Source organism: Quercus robur, chromosome 12, assembly GCF_932294415.1.
Source record: "Quercus robur chromosome 12, dhQueRobu3.1, whole genome shotgun sequence".
Taxonomy (NCBI): domain Eukaryota; kingdom Viridiplantae; phylum Streptophyta; class Magnoliopsida; order Fagales; family Fagaceae; genus Quercus; species Quercus robur.
In genome coordinates, this window is record NC_065545.1 from 7,674,821 (window position 1) to 7,697,244 (window position 22,424).

Below are 22,424 nucleotides of genomic sequence, written 5' to 3' on the forward strand. Positions count from 1 at the left end.
TTATGGTGAGTAAATGTTTAGGGTTTCTTACATTCTTCTCTATAGTGCATGACAATACTTTTAGGGCACGTTTGATAAAGTGTAATAAACACTATAATGTAATAATTATTCCTATAGCTTAACTTTTTTTTTTTTTTTTTTTTTTTTTTGAGGAACTTCCTATAGTTTAGCTATTCTTTAATTTTGCAATGTTTTTATTATGAGGAGTATAATAGTCATTTCTTATGAATATCTATTTTTAAAATGAGGAATAATTCTTATTTTCTAAAAATATTGTAATAGTTATTCCTTAGTAGGTGTAATAATTTTTAAAATGAATATATCTTCAAATAAACAAACTTTCAATATGCATATAACAATTATAAAAATTAAAAATCATAATAAATAATTCATCTCTCTCTCAAATTTTAAAAAATATATATATATTTTTAAGGAAATATAATCATATGAATAAGATATTTCCTAAAATAAATTTTAAGTTTTATCATAATGTTACATCTCACAACCAAACTTACGAATAGATTTAGTTATTTCATTACAATACATTTTATTCCTAATAATAAATATTACCTTTCTTATTGTTATCCTCATTCACTGTACCAAGTTTGTACTTAAAAAAAAAAAATTAGTTGATCAAGAAAGTCTCAATAGAGGGTGTCGAAAGGCTTGTCTTGATTGATCGAGATTTGATCAAAGGTCATTGAAAATCTAGTAATTTCTTTCTCTTGAGCTAAATCTTGGAACCTAATCTTGTACTTGAAAATTGACATTACAACTTAAACAAGATACATAATCATGAAACTCATCAAGACTAGACCTAACACATATTGTGAGAGGAACTCTCCTTCAGGCTATCTCATAAGATCTTTTCCCCACCTTTTCTTACTTTTTTCAAGGTACAAGTATACTTTAGCACATTTTTAGCAAAAAGTTAAATAAGTAGTTCCCAAAGGACATTAAATATTGTTTCGTATTCAAAATTTTAAGGGTAAATTGCTAATTACACCCCTAAAGTTTGGGGGTGTTTTGATTTTACACCTTAAAGTTTCAAAATTTGGATTTTTTTCCCTTGAAATTTGGGGGTATTTGGATTTTACATCCTGACATTTAAAAGTTTGGCTTTTACCCCCTAATTTTAGGGGTGTTTGGGTTTTACTCCCTAAAGTTTAGTGGTGCTTGGAATTTACACCCTCAAATTTCAGAATTTCAAGGTGTAAATTTCAAACATCCCCAAACTTTAGAGAGTAAAATTCAAATTCTGAAACGTCAAGGTGTAAAATATAAACACTCCTAAACTTTAAGAAGTAAAATCTAAATTCTGAAATTTCATGTTATAAAATCAAACACTCCCAAATTTTAGGGGTGTAATTTGCAATTTATCAAAATCATAAAAAAAAAAAAAAAATCCATATTTTCAATAGCTTCAATTATTATAATGTTGGTTGTTGATTTCCTGTTATGATTCTGATTATGTGAAGCTACTTATGTGGTGTGCATATATGGAATTCAAATCTTTACTAATTACATTAAAATGCGTGAGGGGACATGGTCCCCCAACCGCTGTTCCACCCCGAAAATGAAACGGGCTTGGGGAAGAGAAATCTTTTAATGATATTAAAGCTACCATCCACTTATCGTGGAGGTAAAAAAAAGGATCAGACCTGCATGACAGGATGCAATGAACTTTATGTTTTGCTATTTTTTTCACAGTGAAGAAAGTAAAAAGAAAAGGTGAAGTTTTAAAAAGGTGTATATAAGACTAAAAACTAATGTTAAAAGCTGATGCTAAACTCACCCATACACATGGCATCTTTTGTTAACAATTTACGGTAATTTATGAATAAGAGCTATACATAACTGACAGCATGCTTCATAACTAATACTACAACTCTACAAGTAACATTAGTAATAATGATTTAGGTAAAGTTATTTAAAATTGTATGATAAGTTACTGAAAGGTGAGTTGTTAACAATTAAAAGTTAATGATTGAAGCAAAAGAACATTTTTCATGAAATAGTATAATATTCGATTCTTAAAACCTTCAACCATGTTAAAAGAACACAAGCATTAAGCAAATTGCAGCTCTTGACATCATCCAAATACAATGACCCCTAGAATTTCCCAACTGCACAGAAGTCAAGCACTTTCTAAGATGACCCAATATCTACATTAAATTTTATTATTACACTATAATGGGTAGGTATATAACTAACTCTGGAGGTATACATACAACAGGTTATCCAAAAAAAAAAAAAAATAGGAGGCATACATATTAGTATATAACAGGTAACACAGAGAGTTCACCCAAACACTTCAACTTTTTGAAAGTTCAAAAAACCATGGGTTCAGTTCCAATTGAGACCTTCAGTATAGAGGAGAAGCAGCTGGACATAGAGGATTCTAGTCCAGTTCAGAGGGCTGAATGGGTTCTCAATTCTCCTGATCCACCACCTCTATGTCACGAGCTTTTAAGTTCAATCAAACAGACAGTGTTTCCTCATGGAAAAAAACACTCTTCATCTTCCAAGAAGCAAACTCCAAGGGATTATGCTGCTTCATTCCTGCAGGGTCTATTTCCAATCCTCAGGTGGGGAAGGAATTACAAGGCATCAAAGTTTAAAAGCGATTTGATGGCAGGTTTGACACTGGCTAGCCTTAGCATCCCTCAGGTATATACATAAGTTAACCCATCATGTTTGCTTACTAAGTTAAGTAGAACATTATGAGAGCTCTTTTCATGGACTAATTCCTGGTATACATGTTGTATGGAATTTCTTGCAGAGTATTGGATATGCTAGTTTAGCAAAACTTGATCCTGAATATGGCCTGTGTAAGTTGCTGAGCTGAGTTTAGTGCTGTATATTATGCTTTAAGTTTCTCTATGTATTGTTCTTTCAGACCCGGCAATATGCCACTGGAGAAAGAAACAGTTGTGTCAAATAGGAATTATTCTAATGTTGTTAGCCTGAAAGTTTATGTTTGTTGATTCCACTAGACACAAGCGTTGTCCCACCTCTGATTTATGCTCTAATGGGGAGTTCAAGAGAGCTAGCTATTGGACCAGTAGCCGTAGTTTCCATTCTGATGTCTTCCATGGTTCCAAATATACAAGATCCTGTGGCTGATCCCATTGCCTACAGAAATCTTGTTTTCACGGTTACCTTCTTCGCCGGAACTTTCCAAGCTATGTTCGGAATGTTCAGGTAATTATTCCTTTTAGAGATAACATTTATTTTTTCTTGTAATATGACACTTGCTCCTTATTGTATTTGCTTCTCCTAACAAGTTGTTTTATCTTTCAATATTCTCAGATTGGGCTTCCTTATTGATTTTCTTTCACATGCTGCAATTGTTGGATTCATGGCGGGTGCAGCCATTATTATTGGTCTTCAACAACTAAGAGGGCTATTTGGGTTTAGTCACTTTACCAACAAAACTGACGTAGTATCTGTCTTAGAGTCTGTTTTTGAATCACTTCACAGTGAAGTAAGTTCTGCCATGAGAACCATGGTTCTTTTCTTTTTCTTTTTTGGAATAGGGGCTTCTTGTTTTTGCTCTCTTTAGTCTTAATGTGCTTTCACTGATTTGTTACAAACTTTGATAGTTCCATCTTTGCCTTGCCCTTTCAATGACAGTGGTTTCCTCTGAATTTTGTCCTTGGTTGTTCATTCCTGATCTTCCTCCTAGTCGCCAGGTTTATAGTAAGTAATTGAATCCTAGCAATATTCCCATTTCTTTACGCACTTTTTTCCTGCTTCTTTAGTCAAATTATAATCATGGCATATTTGCAGGGCAGAAGAAACAAAAAGCTCTTCTGGTTGCCTACTATTGCTCCTCTTATAGCAGTTATATTATCCACTTTGATAGTGTTTCTAACCAAAGCTGATAAGCATGGAGTTAAGATAATAAAACACATCAAAGTAGGCGTGAATCGAAGTTCAGTTAATCAGTTACAATTCCACGGTCCACATGTTGGACAAGCAGCAAAAGTTGGACTAATTACTGCAATTATTGCTCTCACGGTGTGATTTCATTCCTCTTGGCTATATTGGTTATACATTAATTTTGACTATCAAGTTTATTAATGATTATCAATCATTCACCTCAGGAAGCCATTGCTGTTGGCCGATCTTTTGCTTCCATTAGAGGCTACCATCTTGATGGGAACAAAGAAATGGTAGCCATGGGTTTTATGAACATTGCAGGGTCTTTAACATCATGTTATGTGGCAACTGGTGAGCTCTTCTTGTGACTTTTTCCTTTTCTTTCTTAAAAACTTATCTTGGACACTGCAATAATCCATATATCCAATCAAGCTAACAAGCCTAGTGATGCATAAATCAATTATTTGACAGGTTTTGGTCAATTTCTGCAGGTTCATTCTCACGGACAGCGGTAAATTTCAGTGCAGGATGTCAAACAGTGGTGTCAAATATTGTGATGGCCATTACTGTGCTTGTATCACTTGAATTGCTAACTAGGCTCTTGTACTTCACCCCCATTACAATCCTAGCTTCAATCATTCTATCTGCTCTTCCTGGACTTATAGACATAAATGAAGCTTTCTATATCTGGAAGGTTGACAAAATGGATTTTCTTGCATGTCTTGGTGCATTTCTTGGGGTCCTGTTTGCATCAGTGGAGATTGGCCTTATGGTTGCGGTAATGTGTCTACTCTTTTTTTCTTTTTCTTTTTTTACCCTTTAACTTTGTTAGTCCACTGTGAGTTTTGGCATGGATCATTTCCCTCTTCGGCTGTGCACAAGATTGAGACAATTTCTACCTTAAAAAAGAACCCGACTTTTAGTAACAGACAACTTCATTATAATTGATTCATGATGGTAGAATAATGTCAGATAAACTCTGAATATATTTATACTCGATTTGGATGAATCCAGTAGTCTTGTGACTGATGTGTTTTACTGTGAACGTGATGGTAGAATAATGTTAGACAAACTCTGAATATTTTTATACTCGATTTGGATGAATCCAATAGTCTTGTGACTGATGTGTTTTACTGTGAACGTGATGGTAGAATAATGTTAGATAAACTCTGAATATTTTTGTACTCGATTTGGATGAATCCAGTAGTCTTGTGACTGATGTGTTTCACTGTGAACGTGTTGGCTCAATTCCTGTTTACATTATAGAGACAATTTCTGCCCAAAATAGGACCCAACTTGTAGTAGCAGACAACTTAAAACAATAATTGATTCATGGTAGTAGAATAGTGATAGATAAACTCCAAATATCTAATGCTTAATTTAAGAGAACCCAGTAGTCTCAACTCTCATGATTATCGAATTCAATTACGTAATTGAGTTGGATTATGCTACAGCCATCTGATTAGTGGGTGCTCACACTATTGTATCCTTAGGCCTAATTGATTAGCAGACTTGGGTCATCCCTTTTGGCATGTAGCTTCTGTTCATGATTGGTATGCACCACTTTCAAAATCTGCCTAGTTATTTGGATGAGCTAGGATAGGAGTCCAATGAGCTCTGTACTGAACATGTTCTCAGTGAAGTGACTACATGTTAGGATGAAGTATGATCATAGTTTTGTTCAATGTGAAATATTTTATTTCTTGTAGGCAGTATACAAAAATATTCATTGTTTGGGAATGGGATAGCCACTTATTCTAACTCTGGTTGTGATTTTTGGAGTGCAGGTAGCAATCTCATTTGCAAAAATATTACTAAAATCAATTCGCCCTGGCATAGAAGAACTAGGTAGACTTCCTGGAACAGATATCTTCTGTGACATCAGTCAATATCCGATGGCCATTAAAACTCCAGCAATCATAACTATCCGTGTCAATTCTTCCTTATTATGCTTCGCTAATGCCAATTTCATAAGAGAAAGGTACTGCATTTTTTGCATTTATTTGTGTACCATGAGAAAAAAGACACAGAAGTGGTGCAAGTTGAACTTAATCCATGTATGGTACTTATTTCAGGATAGTAAGGTGGGTGACAGAACATGAAAATGAAATGAAAGACAATGCAAATGGAAGCGTTCAAGCAGTAATCCTTGACATGTCCAGTAAGTGTTATACACTTGGATATCTGGTACCAAGTTTAATTCTGTTTCAATGATATCATATATCACTAACCATATTGAATTCCTTTTATGACAGACATGATGAGCATTGACACTTCAGGAATTGTTGCACTACAGGAACTGCACAAAGAGTTGGTTTCTCATGGCATAGAAGTAAGGAATTGACCTGCATTTCAGGATTTGTGATATTTCAGTTTATTTTGTACCTTACCTTTAAAATATTTGTGTTTTTTCAGTTAGCTATGACCAACCCAAGGCAGCAGGTGATTCACAAGCTGAAGTTGGCCAACTTTTTAGATAAACTTGGAAGAGGGTGGATTTTCCTCACCGTCGGTGAAGCTGTAGATGCATGTCTTAATTCTAACTTGGTTAGTCTTAGCAGCTGTTGATGGCTCTATGAGGTCTTGAATGTATACTAATTAAGTCGGCTAGCTAATTTTGTGACATATATCCCTTAAGAAATTCACAATAGTACCGGATGTTGTGACCATGAACTATAGAGTGTGATGAAGCAAAAAACTGTAGCTCATCAATATGCTCCTCGTCAGTATGATAGACGACCTGTAAAACCTGTGTCACAAAAAGCACTCAATAGATAAGGGCACCGGTTTGGGACTTGCCAAGGACCCTCCGATGCTTAAGTTAGCTTATTCTCTCTGGAAAAATTGTAATTTGTATAGCAGTTGTGTGTTCATGTCCTTTTACCTATTTTTCCTAGCTTTATATAGCCTTAGGCTAAGTTAATACTCAGTAAACTGTTATGTTGCAGTTGGGTAATCAATGCTTAATGATTGCAATTTAACTCCAACGTTTTCTATTCGTAATCGGTCCTTAATTCTTCATTATTGGACAATGGTAATGGTTTTGCGTTATTCATTACTCAGTTATTGATTGCTACCTGGAGTTAATGCACATACACTTGTCCATATCCTTACTTGTCACTATCACTGATGGTTTGCAAGTAATGGACGACCATTTATATGCTACTCGTCAGTTGCCCTCCTTATTCCTTTGTCGTCCATCGTCTGGACGAGCTAAGGAATATGGAAAGTCCGTTTTGGGTGGATCACTTTATACGTGCCCCAAGATCCTCATCCCATCATATTTATTGTGGGGCGATATTTTCGTAAGCTAATCACCACGTTCAATGTTTGTGTTGGCTGCACGTGTGTGTTTTCCTTGAGTTTCCTGCGCATTGAATTCATTTCCTTTTTTTTTTTTTTTTTTTTTTTTTTTTTTTTTTATTATCAAAAAGCCTTCTCATATTCCTCTTTTTCTTCTTCATTATACACCAAGCTTGGAGTCTAAAACTAAAAGAGAGTTCCTGCACCTTCTATACGGTAAGACTCCTTTTTCTCCCATAATGGTTGATTTTGATTTCATTAGGAAGGAAACTCCCTCTGTTTCGTTCTTCTTTGCTAGGTTAGGAGTGTTTCTTGAGTCTTCTAGTGGACGTCGTCCCCACATAGGTTTATTTGTTCCTCGAGACTATGGGGCTTTCAGGCCTATTTTGATTGGCCTTTACCCTTTGCTCCATCATTCTCTAATTGCCTATCATCTAGAGATGACTGCCATAGAGTACAGAGATAGCGACGTTAGGTCTAGTGAGTTAGAAACTGGTTTGTTGTCAAGTGGTGAGTCCTTTGATAAAGATTTTGAAATCGTAGTGTCAAAACCTCCATCGTCTTCAAAACCCTCCTCTTCTTCAAAACCCTCTTCTTTTTCTAAAGTTCCTTCATCTTCAATCCCTTTTCATGCCCTCTTTGAGTCTTGCCTTTTAGAGTCGAGACATTTGAAATCTATCCGTAAGAGGTTTCAATTCCCTAAGGGGGTATCTATAAGATTACCTCGTCCTAATGAGAAAGCATGCACATTTGCCCATGGCGAGGTGAGTTTTTACAAAGCTACTTTTTCATATGGCCTTCATTTTCCAATTCATCCCTTTATTATGCAACTCCTTTCTGCTCTGAATGCTGCACCTAGTCAGCTTGTCCCTAATGCATGTAGGATGATCATTGGTTGTATGTCAATCTGGGTGTTTGTCCATGATGGAGACATGATTACCCTGAATGAGTTTCTTTACATGTATCGCTTGAAGCCTTCCACCCATTATGGGTATTTTGAACTTCTGCCTTGGAATAGGGAATCTAAAATTGTCCGCAGCTTCCCTACTTCCTTTCTTGACTAGAAGTCATAATATTTCTTCATTTTTGGATTTGGATGGGAAACCATGTCTGACAACCTGTGGGGTGAGGTCCTGTGGTTGCTACGGAAATGGGAAATTCCTTCTCTCAGTGCGTCTCTCTTTTCCTCTTCATTAAACATGTTGTTTTAAGTTTACTACTCTTTTGATCTTTTTTTTTTTTTTTTTTTTTAGTTCCTGATCGTCCTTTGTTGGAGGAATGCTACCAAGGACGAATTAAGGCTAACCTTGAGTTTGCCCTCACTGTTGACGATTTCAACGAGCTGGTTGATCCTCGTCGTCTGTACGAGTGTTGTCTTGGACCTGAGCCTTCTGCATACGTTTTGAAGAAAATTGCCCAAGAAGAGAAGAGTAGGTCTTTAATCCTTCATCTTTTCTTGTCTTACCTTATAGATTTCCACCCTACTAACCTTCTTCTTGCAGAAATGGCTACTAGGTACAACAAAGACAAGTATGCTCGTGTTAAGAGATTGAAGAATGAATGCTTATCTCTCATTACCCCTGGATCAAAGAAACGCAGGCTGGATGAAGGGAAGGATAAGACCCCTACCCTCTAGTCACTTTTTGGCACACCTTCTCTCGAGATGATGACCTTCAGTCCTCCGACCACACCCTCTAAAGGGAAGGCCAAGGTTGGCAAGAATGTCTGAGACGACCCTGCTATTGCCCTTGGAAGTGCTCATAATGTTGTCACTGACAATGAGCTTAAGGGTTTCTCATCTATCCCTTCTCATGAACTAATTAGCCGTCATATTCACAAGTTAGTGCAGGTATTGTACTCAACGTTTCTTCATTACTCATTAAGTAGTTACACCTGTTAAAAATTACTAACCTTTTTTTTTTCCAGGTTCTTGGTGAGTCCCTTCGTTTAACGATAGACTACTTGAGCAGCAAGGAGAAGGTAGTGGTAGCCAACTCCAAGGTTGATTCTATTGAGGTTGAAAGCTCAAGGTTGAGGAAGGATCTGATTGAAGCTATGGATCAGTCGACCATGGCCAAGGAGAAGGTGAAAGAACTGAAAGAAGCACTGAAGGTTTAGAAAAAGCTCGTCATTCAAGATGAGGAAGTTCAAGCTACCTTCCTTTGAATGGACGAAGAATGTGAGAAAGTGATTTCCAAGTTCCTGGAGTCTGATCGCTTCTCCAAAATGCAATTTGAGCAGTACTTCAAGGGCTTCGAGCTTCTTTATCGGTGGATGATGAAGCACCATAGCCATGTAGCTAATTTTGCGAATCTGGACTTTGAAGCTATTGATACTGAGATCCTTGCTAACGAGGCTAATGAGAAGGAAGGTGAAACCATTGCTAAAGCTACCGAGGTTGTTGAGGGAGAAGGTGCCGCTATAGGAGGAGCTAATGATGAGGCTCAGACAGAGGCGAGTCGTGTTAAGGAGATCATCAATGCTCCTTGAAGTAAAAATTTATGTAATCTTTTCTTTTTGTTCCATTTTAAAGACAATGGATGCCTCATGTTTTGAGGCTTTAAATTTAGAAATGATGGGTGCCTCCTGTTTCGAGGCTTTTACTTATCTTGTTTTGAACTTTGAAGTTCTTATGATTCAAGCTTGCTCTTTTATTACCTTGCTTAATAATTTAACTCGTCATTCGAGTTTTCACTGTGTTCTGTGATTTCAGCTCATGGTTAGAGTTATTACCACGTCTATGATTTTCAACTTGTCATTTTGAGTTTTTACCATATGCCGTGATTTTAACTCATCTTGTGAGTTTTTACTACATTTGTGATTTTAGCTTGTGATTTTAACTTATCTTGTAAGATTTTACCACATCTATGATTTTAACTCGTCAAATTGAGTTTTTACCATATTTTGTTATTTTAATTTCTTTTTTGAGTTTTTACCACACTTATGATTTTCACTTGTCATTCGAGCTTTTACCATTCGTGTTCTTATCACGTTTGTGATTTGAACTTGATACTTCCTTTTCGTTATTAAACTTAGCTTTGACACTTTGTCAAACTTTATTGAAAAAAAAGGATGGCTGAACAAACCTTATTATTTCATGCATTCCTCATATACGAGGGAATTACAAGGAAACAGCAAACTGAAAATAGCTTTAACAAAACACTTGAAGGAAAAAAAATATTTAGAAAAAATAATTAAATCTCGCTTATCTGATGTGTCGTCAGGCGAGATGCTCTTTCAAATAGAGCTTATTAGACTAGACAATAGCTTTTACTGATAGTACTTCTCGAGATGTTCCACGTTCCAAGGACGAGGAAATGGATTGCCTTCCAAATCCTTCAAATAATAGCTGTCTCGTCTAGAGTAACGAACAATCTTGTATAGACCTTCCTAAGTAGGCCCTAACTTCCCCTACGCTAGATCCCTAGTAGCTTAGGAGACTTTTCACAGCACCATGTCTTCAGGGTTGAACCTTCTAAGTTTTACCCTCTGATTGTAGTACTTCTGCATTTTTTGTTGGTACCGAGCCATTCTCAAGGCTGCCTCATCTCTGACTTCAGCCAAACAATCCAAGCTGAGCCTCAGTTCGTCATTGTTTGTACCTTCGTTGTAATGAGCTTGCCTAAGACTGGAGACTCCTATCTCGGTTGGAATAATTGCTTCAGTGCCAAAGGCCAACTTGAATGGAGTTTCTCTTGTTCGTGTTCTCACTGTTGTCTTGTAAGCCTATAATACCCCAAGAAATTCTTCAGGCCATGCACCCTTTGCCCTGTCAAGCCGTGCTTTGATGAGTTTAAGCAAAGTATGATTTGTTACTTCTATTTGCCCATTAGCTTGTGGATGCCCAGGTGACGAAAGTGATTTTGTATCCCTAGCTCTGCGCAAAACTCCTTGAATTTCAACTATCAAACTGACGACCATTATCAGTATGATCATCCTAGGGATCCCAAACCAATAGACGATGTTCTTCCAAATGAAGGTCTATATCTTGTCTTTGGTGATTACTGCTAGTGGTTCTACTTCGACCCATTTGGTGAAGTAGTTAATGGTTTCGAGTAGAAACTTCACTTGCCTTTTTTCCAAAGGGAGTGGGTCGATGATGTATATTCCCTACGTAGAAAATGGACAAGGTGAGGAGATGCTCATCAGTAATTCCCCAGGTATATGCTGCACATTGTCGAACCGTTGACGTTTATCACATTTCTTCACAAGTACAACTGCATCCTTCTACATAGTTGGCCAAAAGTAGCCTGCCTAATTGTCTTTCCACCAGAGATCGAGGTACGAAATGGTTACCACAGACACCTTTGTGTATTTCTCGTAGCACATATGTCGCTTCGTTAGGGGCCAAACACTTTAGGTATAGCATCGAGAATCCTCTTTTGTAGAGTTCTTTGTTCAAAACAGTGAACCTTGCTGCTCGGACTTTAACCTTCTTTGCCTTTGATGAGTCAAATGGGAGTTGGCCGTCTCTAATGTAAGATATGATTGGTTCCATCTAGTTACTTTGTTGTTGGATCGAAATGGCTTGCAATCTGTCAATACTAAGGGTTGTCTGAACCTCCATGAGTAAGCCTTCCGTTGCTGAAGCGTCTTCGGTTGAGGCAAGTCTAGTAATCTCGTCAGCAGTAGAGTTTTCTTCCCTTGGGATTAGCTCGAGTTTAACGTTATTAAACTCGTCAATAAGTTGGCTCGTCAGCTGTAGGTATTTCTTCATTCTTTCCTCCTTTTCTTCATATTTGTTGGTTTTTTGTTCAACAATCAATTTGGAATCAGACCTCAATCTCACATTTTTAACTCCCGAGGCTCTTGTAACCCTTAAGTTGGCAATGACTGCTTCATACTCTACCTCATTGTTTGTTGCTGGAAACTAGAGCTGAACCCCATATTTAAGGACGTCATTCTCTGGTGACTTCATTATGACACCGACGCCTCTAATATTATGCTTCTTGATCAACGTCTGGAAGAGTAAATTCCGCAATGAAATTTGCTAAAGCTTATGCCTTGATTGTTGTTCTTGGCCTGTATTCAATGTTAAATTGGCTTAGCTCAACCGCCCACTGGACCATATGACCTGCTGCATCTGGTTTGTATATTGCTTTTCAAATTGGTTAGTCCATCATAACCACAATAGTATGAGCCTAAAAATACAGACAAAGCTTTCTTGAAGCCACTATCAATGAAATGGCCATCTTCTCCATGCATGGATACTTTGTTTCGACACCCTAAAAGGCCTGACTTGTGTAATACACTGGCCTTTGTATCTTGGATTCCTCGTGGATCAAAGCTAAATTGACAATTGTTTGTGATACAACTAAATATAAAAACAGATCTTCTCCTTCTACTGACGGGCTTAAGAACTTTAAAGAAGGGAAGACACTTGTCATTGGCCTTTGAGACAAACATGTTTAATGCTGCTACACACCTCGTCAGTCTTTGCACTTCCTTGACTATCCTAGGAGATACCATGTCAAGTATGGATTTGACCTTCTCTAGGTTCGCCTTAATTTCTCGCTGAGATACCATGAAGCCTAGAAATTTTCCTAAGGAGACTCCAAAAAGGCACTTCACAGGGTTGAGCTTCATCTTATACCTTTTCAAAGTATCAAACGCCTCTTGAAGGTCTACAAGATGGGTTTTAGCTTCCCTGCTTTTTACAAGCATATCATCTACATATACTTCCATATTCCTCTATATCTACTTGCTGAACATCTGATTCACCAATCTTTGATAGATGGTGCCTGCGTTCTTCAGTCCTAATAGCATGACTTTGTAGCAATATAGGCCCTGGCTATTGATGAACGAAATTTTATCCTGATCTTCTTCCTTCATTAGGATTTGGTTATAACCTAAAGAAATATCCATGAAGGTCAGTAGCTCATGGCCAGCTATTAAATCAACAAGCTGGTCAATTCTAGGAAGGGGAAAACTATTTTTGGGACATGCGTTGTTCAAATCAGTGAAATCTACACACATTCTTCATTTTCCATTGGACTTCTTTACCATAACAATGTTAGCAAGCCATTTTGGATAGTGGACTTCTCTAATGAACCCAGCATTTAAAAGCTTTTCCACCTCTTCCATGATTGCTTTATTTCTCTCTAGAGCGAATACTCGTCTTTTCTATTGGACGAGCTTCTTTGTTGGGTCGATGTTAAGACTGCTTTACACTCTTCTGTCAATCCCTGGCATGTCCTCATGGCTCTATGCAAAGATATCCAAGTTCTTTTTCAAAAACTTCACCAACTTGTCCTTCAAAATCTGTTGAAGTTCCTTTCCTACCTTGGTGGTTTTGGATGGATATCCTTCTACTAGCACTACATTTTCTGCCTCCTCCTGGGTTTAGGTGGTTCTTCTTCTACCATCCAAGTGTGATTTTCTCTAGACGCTAGGACCACTTGGTAACATTCCCAAGCCAAAAGTTGGTCCCCTATGAATTCTTCAGTTCCGCGGGGGGTCAGGAATTTCACTTTCCGGCAATATGTGGAAGTTACTGCCTTAAGGTGATTAAAGGTCGGTCGCCCAAGAATCACATTGTAAGACAAAAGGTAGTTGATGATCAAGAAGTCTAACATCCTCGTCACTTGAGCGGGATAGGTCCCTACTCTAATCTGTAATGAAATGATGCCCTTTAGATATACACGGTCTCCGTTGAAGCTAACTAACGGAGATTCGAAAGGCTTGAGGCATTTTGGATCCAACTTCATTTGTTGGAAAGCCGTCATATACATCACGTATGTCGAGCTCCCATTATCCACTAGCACTCTTCGGGTGTTGAACCCCTCAATGGCTAGTATAATGACTAGAGGGTCATCATAGGGCTGCATGATCCCCTTCACATCTTACTCGGAGAAGACAATGTCATCATTCCCAGTGCGACAATGTTTTGCCATTGGGTGGTTGACATGGACGTTGTTCACTTGCCTCTGCATCGCCTTCCTCAGGGACTTGTATGATCCTCCAATGACTGGTCCTCCAGTGATCGTCCTTATCTCTCTTATAAAGGGTTTGAAATTGTCCCGATCTTCCTCTCTTTGGTTGTCAGTGGGTTTCTCCTCTGTTTGCTGGCGAGCTTGATAGTCTTTCTTAACAAAATTTTGGAGCTTCCCCCTTTGGATTAATTCTTCTATCCGTTCTTTCAAATCCTTTCATTCGTCTGTATAATGACCATGGTCCTTATGGAAGCGGCAGTACTTCTTCGGATCTCTTCGCTTTAAGGACGAGCTCAATAGCTTAGGCCATTTCAAGGTAGGGTCGTCCTTTATCTACATTAGAATCTTGTCTATAGGCATTATCAATGGGGTGAAATTTAGGTTCTTCTTTGATGATGCCTCCAAACTACTTTTGCTAGCCTTAGCTTCCGTAAGACTATCTTTGCCCTCCTTCTTCTTGCTTTGGGACTCTGCGCCTTCACCTTTCTTTTGTTTGCCCGTCAATCTCTTTGCTGTCAACGCGTCTTCCCCATTCATGTATTTTTGTGCTTTAAACAGCAGATCCATCATCGAGGTCGAAGGAGTTTTCCTTAAAGAGAAAACGAGGTCAGGGTTGATCAGCCCGGCCTGGAAGGTCATCATTATCACCTATTCGTCAGCTTCATCAATTTCTAGGACTACCTTGTTGAATCGCTTCACAATTCCCTCAGGGTCTCTCCTTCCTGTTGTTTCCAAGTTAGCAAATAGGAAGTGGGCCTCTTATGATATTGGCCTCCAATGAAGTGACGGACGAAGGAGTCACTTAGCTAGTCAAAGTTTGCAATGGACGCTGTGGGCAGTTTACTGAACCATACCCGTGTTGCTTCCCTAAGGGTTGCTAGGAATGTCCTACAAATAACTTCATCTAGAGTCTTCTGGAGACTCAGAATTGTTTTGAATGCTTCTATGTGGTCCAGAGGGTCCTTAGTGCCATCGTAGACCTCCAGCTGAGGGAGACGAAATTTGGGAGGCAAGGGGTACTCCAAAACACTAGTTGTGAAAGGTGAGTCGATCCTCCTGATCATGCCATCCAAGTTCATTGTTGTCTTTCCCTTCATGGCGTTCTTGACCTCGTTCAACTCCTTTCTCATGTTTTTCATCATTTGATCACTACCACGAGTTGACTGTGGGGTATGTTCGGAAGTATCCCTTTTGTTATTCTCTAGACTATGGGCCTCGTCATCATTGTCATTGTGATTACGTCAAGACTACGACATAGTCAAAGTCCCAAGGTGCGCCCTTCGTTTCAATTCTTCATTTTGTTTCATCAATTCTTGCACGTTAGCAGTGAGTGCTTGAATCTATTGGGCCATTACGGTTGGGTCTGTAGGAGGTGATGAAGTGGAAGTTTCCATGTGTCTTAAGGAACATTGTTGGTAGAGATACGATGATTTGCCTGAGAAAATTGCAACTCAATCGTTTCCCACAGATGGCGCCAAACTAATGAAGCAAAAAACTGTGGCTCGTCAGTATGATGGACAACGTGTAAAACCTGTGTCACAAAAAGCACTCAATAGATAAGGGCACCGGTTTAGGGCCTACCAAGGACCCTCCGATAGTTAAGTTAGATTATTCTCTCTAGAAAAACTGTAATTTGTATAGCAGTTGTGTGTTCGTGTCCTTTTACCTGTTTTTCCTAGCTTTATATAGCCTTAGATTGAGTTAATACTCAATGAACCACTATGTTGCAGCTAGTAATCAATGCTTAATGATTGCAATTTAACTCCAACGTTTTCTGTTCGTAACCGGTCCTTAATTCTGCATTATTGGACGATGGTAACGATTTTGTGCTATTCATTACTTAGTTATTGATTGCTGCCTGGAGTTAATGCACATATGCTCGTCCATACCCTTACTCGTCATTGTCACTGACAGTTTGCAAGTAATGGACGACCATTTATATGCTACTTGTTAGAGTGCACTATGGCTTGTGTAAAAATTGTTTTTTGATTTGTTTGAGAGTGTTTAATGGTGAAGAAAATGTGGGAAAAGGTACCAATTTAAGCTTGTTGTCTAATTTGTTTACATGTCAAAGTACATTATATGATTGTACAGTATAATAGTTCATCTTTTGTCACCATGAAGATAATCCAGCCATGACATTTTCAACTAATTGTATAGAAGGTGGTACTGCCACTATGCCACATCCAATCAAAAATGATCCCATATGGCATATAGGCTGCTTGCCCATTTAAGTCTAAACTCAAGTCTCCAACTCCTTCCAACCAACAGGTTGAACAATGGATATCTTTCAAATTTACCAATAAATTATAGATGTATTTTGATAGGCAATCAGCCCAAACGTCCATCCCATGGATTAAGCCTAAAAAATCCTACTACTAAAAAATCGTAACATTTCTATGTTAGGTTAGGTCATAAATTAGATCAAACACAAACCAGATTGAACATAGCCCAACAATTAACAAGGTTTGACTTTATCCACGTCAAATGATAAAGGAATGAGGTGGGGCATTATAGGCAGCTACGTCAAATGAGAAAGGAAAGTGGATCGAATAGAACCGAATGGTACCAAAGTTGAACAAAGTGGATCAAATAGGACCAAATTGGACCGAATGGATGAAATAGGACCAAAGTGAAAAGAATGGACCGAATAGGACCAAAGTAGACCGAAGTGGTTAGAATGGACCGAATAGGACCAATGTGGACCGAATAAGACCAAATAGGACCAAAGTGGATAGAATAGACCGAATTGGATTTAATAGAACAGAATAAGACCGATGTGGACTGAATAGAACCAAAGTGTACTGAAGAGGACTAATGTGGACCGAAGTGGACAAAATGGACTAAGTATGACCAAAGAGGATCGAAGTGCACAACAGAAATATAAGAGAAACATATTTGTAGTGGTAAAATTTGGTTTAAAAATAAAATAATGATGTTGTGAAGCCTTCAAGGTGAGGTAGCAAATATAAATATAGAATACAAAAGATATTAAGTTTTATTTCTTATTTCTTATTTAAACATGCAATTCATGCATCATAAATAAATATAGGACGTTCAATGTTTGGCACTTTGTTTTCAATCTAGGTTTCGATGTATTTGGCATCATAAAAAAGGGTATACATAATTGTTATTGTAGTTGAATTTCTAGTTTGATTGCATGGGCTCTACACATATTTGGCATGTGAAGATTGAATGATCTTCCTGTACTTAGTCATGGTGTGTTTCTTCTTCTATATGTCTCGCTGATGTTTCTATAGCGAGTTTCTCATGACTTGAAATTTGAAACTACAACTACAATATTGTTTAATTTTTCTATAAGGGTTCTTGCTTCTTGTATAGATATATGGGTCGAGCTTAGCCTAGATCTTTTAATTATATATGATTTTTAGGAGAGTAAGTCAGCTACACATCTTTCATTGTGAAAGAATATGTGTTGCATACAAACATGCTTTAGAAGCAAGTCAAAGACTTGCATGCCATTCTAAGAAAAAAAAAATCCTAATGGGAGTCTAAATATTAAAATGAATGGTTGATATTTGATTAGGTTTTTTCAAATAAATAAGGAATTCAAAAAATAAAATTATGTGTCAAATAAAAAAAGAATTAAAAAAATAAAAATTATGTAAAAAACTAAGACTACCAAAGCTTATGTGGCATAAGTCCTAAAAAATGAGGGTTCTTACTTCTTGTATAGATATATGGGTCGAGCTTAGCCTAGATCTTTTAGTTATATATGATTTTTAGGAGAGTAAGTCAACTACACATCTTTTACTGTGAAAGAATTTGTGTTGCATACAAACATGCTTTAGAAGCAAGTCAAAGACTTGCATGCCATTCTAAGAAAAAAAAATTCCTAATGGGAGTCTAAATATTAAAATGAATGGTTGATATTTGATTAGGTTTTTTCAAATAAATAAGGAATTCAAAAAATAAAATTATGTGTCAAATAAAAAAAGAATTAAAAAAATAAAAATTATGTAAAAAATTGAGGCTACCAAAGCTTATGTGGCATAAGTCCTAAAAAAAAGTCAAACATCTTCGCCTACTATGTACTCGTTTGGATTCAAATTAATTTGGCGTTTACGTTTTGCGTTTACGTTTAATGTTGAGACCCACGTGCATGCTGAAGCTGAGAGGAAATGCAAGGCTGAAATGCAAGTTTTCTCTCTATACGCACCGTTTCATTTAATCCAAACGCGTGTTGCTACACTGTTCATGGACACCGTTTCATTTAAGTTCTCTACGCTCCGTTTCATTCCAAGAGCTGAAACAATAATTTCATATTAAACGCACAAGCCTCTTGCGCGTACTGTTCATGGCTTTGGAGTGTGTTGAGGAAAACGGTGCGCTCAACTCTAATGAAAACCTTGCGTGTATTGTTCATCGCACAAGAAGCTTGGAGAATCATCTCATCAAAATGATGCGCAGCTCTCAACAGCTATTTCCATTCTCTTCACCTTTCTGGTTTTTCTCTTAACTACTGTGGCAGAATGCCTTCAATCCCCTTCAATGCTCTGTTCGAATCCTCTTCAATGTCTTGCACCTACCCACCAACCACAAAGCTATCAAAACATAGCACACCAGTTGATGAAAGCAAACCCATTACACGGAACTCTCAGAAAAGATCCCCTCTATTCAACAAACACTCGAGCTCACCTTCTCTCCACTTGGGACAACATCGTTGCCGCCACTGTGGGTCTCTGCATTCATGGATAAGTTGTGTCTAACTTCTCATGCTCTCTGATCTATGCTTGTGTGGTTTTTTGTGTTCAACATTTGTGTGTGGTTTTTGTGTTCAACGTCTATTTATGGTTCTCTGTTGTGTTTTCCATGACATTAGTATGTGGATTTCTTGATCCTTCGTGTAATACCATTGTTTCTCTTACTACCTCTGTTGTATTTGGATATATGTGAGTTTACTTTGCATTTTTCATGTGGGCATGCCTAACTGATTATGATATGCACCCGAATTGTTTGTTGAAATGCCACAATGAGTATAGAATGAAGTTGTAGCAAAAATGGTTAAGTAGAAGAAATTGATGGACGGTGGTAGTAATGATGAAAGAGGTGACTGGAAAGACCTTAAGGAACTAGAAGCTTTTTGTCGGTTCTATGCTGTTCAAGTCATGGAGGGCCAGAGGAAGTCCATAGGATTTTTGTCCAAAATTGGGGTTAATGAAGTGATTTGGCAGTTGGGTGAGATGGGAAAAGTGGTGACTTGGCTGCAGATTAAAAACAAATGGGATCATCTGAGAAAAAGGTGGAAGAAATATAAGTTATAACAAGTGTTTGGACAATGAGACTGGGTTGGGTTATGATGCTGGAACTGGGATGTTTAACGCACCTGATGAGTGGTGGAACCGAAAGATTGCGGTTAGTTCTGATCAATACATAATTAAGAAAAACTTTACTGTCTAAAACTATATTCTTGTGTTCTAACTACTGGTTGTCCACATGTAGGCATGTCCTGATGCAAAAACCTTTATAACGCATGGTTTGTCAAATCGTGAGCTCTTGAACATCATGTTTGGAGGCACGGTTGCAACGGGAAAAAATGCATTCTGCACAAGTGGTCCAATACCAACAGAAACCACCGAAGGGTCTGGGGACTCCGCTGATAGCATAGAATTTGTTGACCCCCAATGTGAACCCGTTGTGAATGTTGACGCAATGGAGGTTGAAGGTCCATCATCGTCGAGGGCAGGACCGGTAGTGAATAAGAGGAAAGGCTTGGCAACCAATGTCCACATCTTCAAGCCAATTTGCAAGAAACAAAAAAAAAAAAAAAAAAAAAGCGTTCAGTTGTGCAAGAGATGTCCGACTTTTTGAAGAGCATCTCAAATGTTATTGTTGAAAGATCTAGTCTAAGTGCTCGTACACCATCTGCTCCCACAACAACTGCTCAGGTTAAAGCAATTTTGGACATGGTGTTGAGTCTTCCCGGGGTGTACTCGGGTCATTACCTTTATATGTTCAGCACCATCTATTTCATGGAAAAAGAGCTAGGTAGGCACATGTTTGCAGCACTTTTTGGTGACAAGGACTTCCAGTTGAAGTGGCTAGAAAAAGAGTACCAAAGGCATCCTGATTATCATTTTTAGTGAAGGAACAATAGATCGTCTCGATAGGGTTGTGTAAGCTTGGTGTAGTAATCGAACTTTCAGTGTTGTACCTATTGCACTATTATTTTTCTTTTTCTTTTTTTTATTGGTAGAAACTAATGCTTGTTATGGGTGTGTATGTAAGACAATGCTCATCATTCCTATGTGTTTGAGCCATATTTATATATGTTTGTCCAATGCTTCTTTTATCTGACTTTTTTGTATTTTTTATGGTTATGCACTGTTATTTGTGGTAAAATTTGATGATGGTTGTTTATGATTGGAAAGAAAAAGTGATGGGTTATAATTCTTGAAGCATGTTATGAGCTCTGGTTTAGTGTGTTTTGGTTCTTTTCTGGTTCTGCCAATGAGTCTGCTGCAAAATTACTGGTCATGATTAGACAAGAGTGTTAGATGTCTTTGGGAGGCCACCATTAAGGGTGTATAACAGTTGCTAAATGAGAATACTTTCCATGAATATTCTTATATGCCCCAGCTTTTGGGAATTTATATATCACCTGTTTCTTTAATTACTTTGACATTAATAATAGGTGTTAGCTTTTGTCTATGTTGCTCCCCACCCCCGCATTTCTTATTTTTTAAAAGTTCAAACATTAGATTCCTTCCTTTTTAAAGGGATTTGATTGTTTTTTCCTTGCTTTGTGGCCAATGGTGTTTTCTACCAAGTATTGTGTTATGAAAAAAAAAAAAAAAAAAAGAACTCACATGCTTCTTTGTGTGCCTGCATATCTTTTTTCATAATTTGTGCAAATATAAATCTTAATGGTCTTACACTAGAAAGTGTCATATCAACAAGTGTCTGACATGATTACCACTTGTGCCCCATATTCAAAGCTCAATTGTTTAATTCAACTGCATGATTCTTACATTGCAGATACTTTTCTAAGTGCAAGCTTTGAGGGAAACAATGGTCTTTGTCATGCGAAGTACTATACCTGTCAGTCTGAACAGACTCCTATTCATTCTCCCAAGGAGAAAAAGAGAATAATTATTGGCCTACCATTTGAAATTGGAGCTGCAACAGGTTTTGTTCTTACTGTAATATACTGCTTCATGTCTGGATTGTCATTCCCATAGCAAAACAAGCAAGCAGAACATAAAAATTGAAATTGGAAGATAACTGTATTTCAAAGAATAAATTAATATGTATTACCTCTTATTTGATAGTATGCCAGATTTCCTTGAATTCATATGAGAATTTGATTGGTACAGTTATGTTAATTTAATTTAAATATTCTGTTTAGTATCAAACAAATTATTGCTTGTACTCTTGAATATGAAGGTTCCGACAAGTGTAGGTTGGATAAGCTGTACACAATTTTCCCTATTAATGGGTCTTGGTCTTGTAGAAGTAAGAGAGAGAGTTTTGTAGGGAGTGTTTTAGAAAGTGGGGCTGTCAATACTCAATACCCAGTGGGATTAATGGCAAATAATAGCAATGAATATTTGAATAAGATGTGTAACTTAGTTGAAAATTGGATAAACACCTATTTCTTTATGTTGCTAAATTTTTCTTTCTTTTTTAGTCATCGAATTTAAGCTAAGACATTACTTTGAAATTGTTACATAAAACTGTAATCTCTCTCTATTTTTTTATTTTACTTTAATCTTTGGTATACAAATTTCTTAAAAGGCAGGATCTTGCTGAAATTGTTCTTAATTATAACACGTGCAGTAGAAACCCAGTAAAGAGTGTGATGTGTTAGTTGTGGCTGGTATGTTGAAATTGTATTGTATTAGTTGTGGCTGACTTCTCAGCTTTTGGTAAAGAATGGCTAGTTTTTTCAGCTTGTTTTCACATTCTAAGCTTTTTCAACCTTAGATGTTGCTTTGACAGTGAACCATGGGCATTTTGAATGCCATTGCAAGAACTTTTTTTTTTTTTTTTTTTTTTTTATCTTTTTTCTTTTAGGTAGTATTCTAATTTAAAATCATGGCCCGAGGGCCTGAGATAACAAGTAATATTTGAGTGCAAAAGGTTGTTTCATTTTCAATTGTTTTTAGAAAGCAATGAGTGACATTATTATTAGCTGCCATTGTGTGGCTTTGCATAGTCTGTGCTTTCCCTGTATTACTTGCATTATTTCTTTGAAGCAATTACTTCATACACACTGCAAAACTACAGGCCTACACATCAAGTCACCAACACCCCTCCACATGAAGCAATTCTAAAAGGGAC

The 22,424-nt window shown here is 37.4% G+C and overlaps 1 protein-coding gene and 1 long non-coding RNA gene across 2 annotated transcripts; both read left to right on the forward strand.

Moving 5' to 3' along the window:
• Window positions 1-2,232: 2,232 nt before the first annotated feature.
• On the forward strand, window positions 2,233-6,883 carry LOC126709511 (low affinity sulfate transporter 3). Its single transcript, XM_050409782.1, has 12 exons — window positions 2,233-2,670; window positions 2,783-2,831; window positions 2,997-3,204; window positions 3,313-3,487; window positions 3,637-3,702; window positions 3,793-4,023; window positions 4,110-4,236; window positions 4,377-4,663; window positions 5,673-5,866; window positions 5,961-6,046; window positions 6,141-6,217; window positions 6,301-6,883. Exons 1-12 carry the CDS (start codon window positions 2,341-2,343, stop codon window positions 6,451-6,453), a joined length of 1,983 nt encoding a protein of 660 aa, XP_050265739.1. The 5' UTR covers window positions 2,233-2,340; the 3' UTR covers window positions 6,454-6,883.
• Window positions 6,884-8,448: 1,565 nt separating this feature from the next.
• On the forward strand, window positions 8,449-9,824 carry LOC126709160 (uncharacterized). The gene is made up of 3 exons (XR_007649327.1): window positions 8,449-8,618; window positions 8,691-9,037; window positions 9,115-9,824. It is a non-coding gene; the product is annotated as an uncharacterized LOC126709160 (long non-coding RNA).
• The last annotated feature ends 12,600 nt before the right edge of the window (window positions 9,825-22,424 follow it).

Excerpts from the sequence above, each read along its gene's own strand:
- LOC126709511 (XM_050409782.1), top strand. The coding sequence starts at position 2,341 with ATGGGTTCAGTTCCAATTGAGACCTTCAGTATAGAGGAGAAGCAGCTG. Across the intron at positions 2,832-2,996 it reads TGATCCTGAATATGGCCTGT|ACACAAGCGTTGTCCCACCT; the intron begins GTAAGTTGCTGA and ends TGATTCCACTAG. Across the intron at positions 4,237-4,376 it reads ATCATGTTATGTGGCAACTG|GTTCATTCTCACGGACAGCG; the intron begins GTGAGCTCTTCT and ends CAATTTCTGCAG.